Raw genomic sequence first — 3,196 nt, forward strand, 5'->3', positions numbered from 1 at the left:
GCTGTTTTGTTTGGAGTGGCTTCCTTGGACCCCCTCTGTTTTTCAGTAGATTTCAAAGCACTCTATACAAGCTCCTCATACAATGAAGAATAAATAGATGCAATGTGGATACATCCTGCCATCACGTGGTCACTTTGCTCCTCACTCTGGGGTGGACAAGAGAAGCGTGCTGACAAGGGAGTCTGTGCATAAAGTTGATGGAACCATCTGGGGAAATGAAGGCAGAACCATTGGGTCTGATTTCCTTGGCATCAATTCATTTATCAGTCTTAAAAGGACATGCTGATGTTAGTCTTAACAGTTTTTTTGAGGTCGTAGGAGAGGAGTGTTGATGTAGAAGTATGGTGTCATCACGGAAAGTGGGAGACAGTGGAGAGGAAATAATCCTTGGCTGTGTATCTTCTGTCTTGTGGGGAAATACAGCTTGGAACACTGCTATCTGCAGACTCTCTGCTCCAGGATTATTCTTCTCATCCTCAAAAGTTTTTCTGCTTTTTGATATTCCTGAATGTTTAAGCTCTGAGGTTAAACAAAATACCTGCATGTTGTATTTTTTACCTTGTTTCCAGATGGGGTAACGAAGCTGCAAAGTGTCTAATTAGCATCATGCTGGGGCACTTTCATTTAGATGCAGAGCACTTCTCTTGAAATTACTTCAAAATATGCAGGATTAATGCCATCTTTTTGTGGTGACTGTTTCTCTGTTGCTCAAAGTGAGAATGAAAATTGTCAGTAGTGAAAAAGGTTGACGGCAGATGACAGAAGTTAATTCCCATATATTCATTTTCCTGGGAAAAGGATCCAGCAGACTCCCTGTTGTTCCCTCCCTCAGCTGATAAAATTGCGTTCTGGTCTTGATGTGTAAACATGCTGGAATTTGCAAGAGATCAGCTCCTGTTTTCAACTTTTAAAAGCCCAGGGCATTGCAACTTGGCAGATCTGCACTCTGTCCCCTTCCGTCTTCCTCCCTCCCATCTGTTTGTGGGATTCTTGTGCCCAGTTTACCTCCCTGTGGTCTTAAAGCTGTTGAGCCTCATCCTTGGAAGAGTCAGCGGTGGTGGCAAAGATCCTGCAGAGAGCTATTAAAGTGTTACCAACAGTGGGAGCCTGAGCTGCATAGCTTTCTGGTAGCTGCCTGCTTCTTTCATGTCAAGCTGGCAGCAGCTTGGGAAGGGGGGGGACACCCACCCAGGCAAAAGTAAAAATTATAAATATATGACAGAAATGTCAGTGTTTTGCTTTAGCTTTGTGTTTGTTCATTAATTTTCCTTATCCTGAAAGACTTAAAGGCCCTTTGATACTCTGCATGATGTCTGTCCAAGTCTTGATTAGTTTTCGTTTAATCCATGGTAAGTTAAGTTAGACTCCTGTTTTGCTGTCTTATGATTAATGCAATTAGCAAGTATTAATTGTGATTGTTGGATTAAACTGGTGTGTTTAGATGTGTTAAGAGTCAAGGAAAGCAATTGTATTGTGCAGATCTGAACTTAGAATTTGGACTACGAAACCAGACTTTCCCTTCCTCTTGAGAGTCTTGGAGGAAAAATGACACACACTTTAGGTTTCAAATGTTAACCTGGAACTCTTGCTCTTCAGTAACCTGCAGGTTCACTCCAGCTTTTCAGTTTTCAGGTTGGGAAATCAGTAGTAGTTGTGTTTGTAGATGCAAAGTCTTTTATTTGTATTGTATTCTGTTGAATCAAATAAACTGTTGGGGCTTGGGGTATGGTTTGTTTGTTTTCTTTAAAATCTGAAGTAGAAATGCTTCAATTTAGTAGGTTTTCCGTTGGAAACTACTATTTAGCCTGGTTTGCAAATGAGGGAGGCAATTGTGTTCTTATTTTTTTCCTAAACCTTCATTACTCTCCTGTTGCTGGAACTTACAAATCTGTTGGTAAATTCTAATGAGATTTTTTTTAAAAAGTCTCAAAATAACTGAATTTTGTGAGAGTTTCTGTCAGGGCAGAGGAGAAAGAGGTCCAAATTGCTGCCCACAAGGAAAAGGCAGGCAGAACTTGTTAAGTCCATTTGCTCAGCTGGCTGCTTTTGCAGGCAGATTGCCTACTCTGTGTATGATAGGAAGAGCAAGGGATGTTGCAGTCGGGAGCAGAGCTCCAGGATGAGAAAGGAAGATGAATGATCACTTAAGGCTCTATTTATCTTCAGAATAATATCACCTGGCTTAGCATTGTCCAAAATTCATTAGTCTTAGACTGTAGGAGCTTGGCAAAGTTAATGTATTGTTTTCTTCAAGACAACTTTACCTTTCTCTTTTTCAGAGTTGCAGGCAGTGCTTCTGGGTGAGCCTTTGTAATTTCTTGGCCCCCTCCTTGATTTATAAATAGAGTTATGGCTGTGAGGGTTCTGTTACTTACTGTATTAAATAGAGCCTCTCAAAGCAAATTAATCTAAACTCTAAAAACAAGGAGAAAAATAGTTTATTTATGTTCTAAATAACAGTGTGCCGGGAGGGTGCTGTCTAATACACTAGCAGAATCCAGTATGTTTGTCACGTTGTTCTTTGGTTAAAAAGTGTTAATTTTTCTCTTCAGCCAGCAGCTGCAACAGCTAGTGTTACTACAGTTACTGCTGTAAAGCCTTCGAGTACTGGAACACCTGTAAAACTTCCAGTTACAGGACCACCTGCACAAGCTATCTCCCAAAAGGCAGTCTCTGTGAAAGCAGAGGGCACAACAGTAGCACAGACCAGCGCTTCTACAGTAAGGAGGAAAAAAAAGTTTTTAATTAAAAAATTAACATTCTGTATGTTCATCAGAGGTTGGAGAGGCAGTGCAGTGTCTAACAGTCTTCTCGTTATTTCCACACTAGGAGATGCTAGAGAATGTGAAGAAATGCAAGAATTTTCTTGCTACGCTAATAAAACTGGCATCTAGTGGACCTCAAGCCCTTGAGATGGGGCAGAATGTGAAGAATCTGGTGCAGAATCTGTTGGTGAGACTTTTTTTGAAAAACAGTGTCTTCCATCATTTGTGTATAGATTATGACATTTTCTTTATCATAGTTTTGTTCCTTGACTTTTTTTTTCTTTTAAACAGCTGAAGAATTGGATTTGTGGCTGAGTACGTCTGACCCTGTTTAAGTCTTACATTATAACTCTTATTTTAGCTGAATCCTGTGCTGTATTATTTCCCCCTCACATTTCTGTTTCATTTTATGCACACAGGTAACTGTCAGC

The 3,196-nt window shown here is 40.3% G+C and overlaps 1 protein-coding gene across 1 annotated transcript in view; it reads left to right on the plus strand.

The window, feature by feature from the left end:
- TAF4B (TAF4b RNA polymerase II, TATA box binding protein (TBP)-associated factor, 105kDa) overlaps positions 1 to 3,196 on the plus strand; it is a 55,603-nt gene that overhangs the window by 3,701 nt on the left and 48,706 nt on the right. Inside the window, exons 4-5 of the mRNA XM_009082592.1 lie at positions 2,553 to 2,720; positions 2,830 to 2,952. Of these exons, the coding sequence (XP_009080840.1) occupies positions 2,553 to 2,720; positions 2,830 to 2,952 (291 nt within the window). The remainder of the gene's footprint in view (positions 1 to 2,552; positions 2,721 to 2,829; positions 2,953 to 3,196) is intronic.

Source organism: Acanthisitta chloris, unplaced genomic scaffold (assembly GCF_000695815.1).
Source record: "Acanthisitta chloris isolate BGI_N310 unplaced genomic scaffold, ASM69581v1 scaffold20559, whole genome shotgun sequence".
Classification (NCBI taxonomy): Eukaryota; Metazoa; Chordata; class Aves; order Passeriformes; family Acanthisittidae; genus Acanthisitta; species Acanthisitta chloris.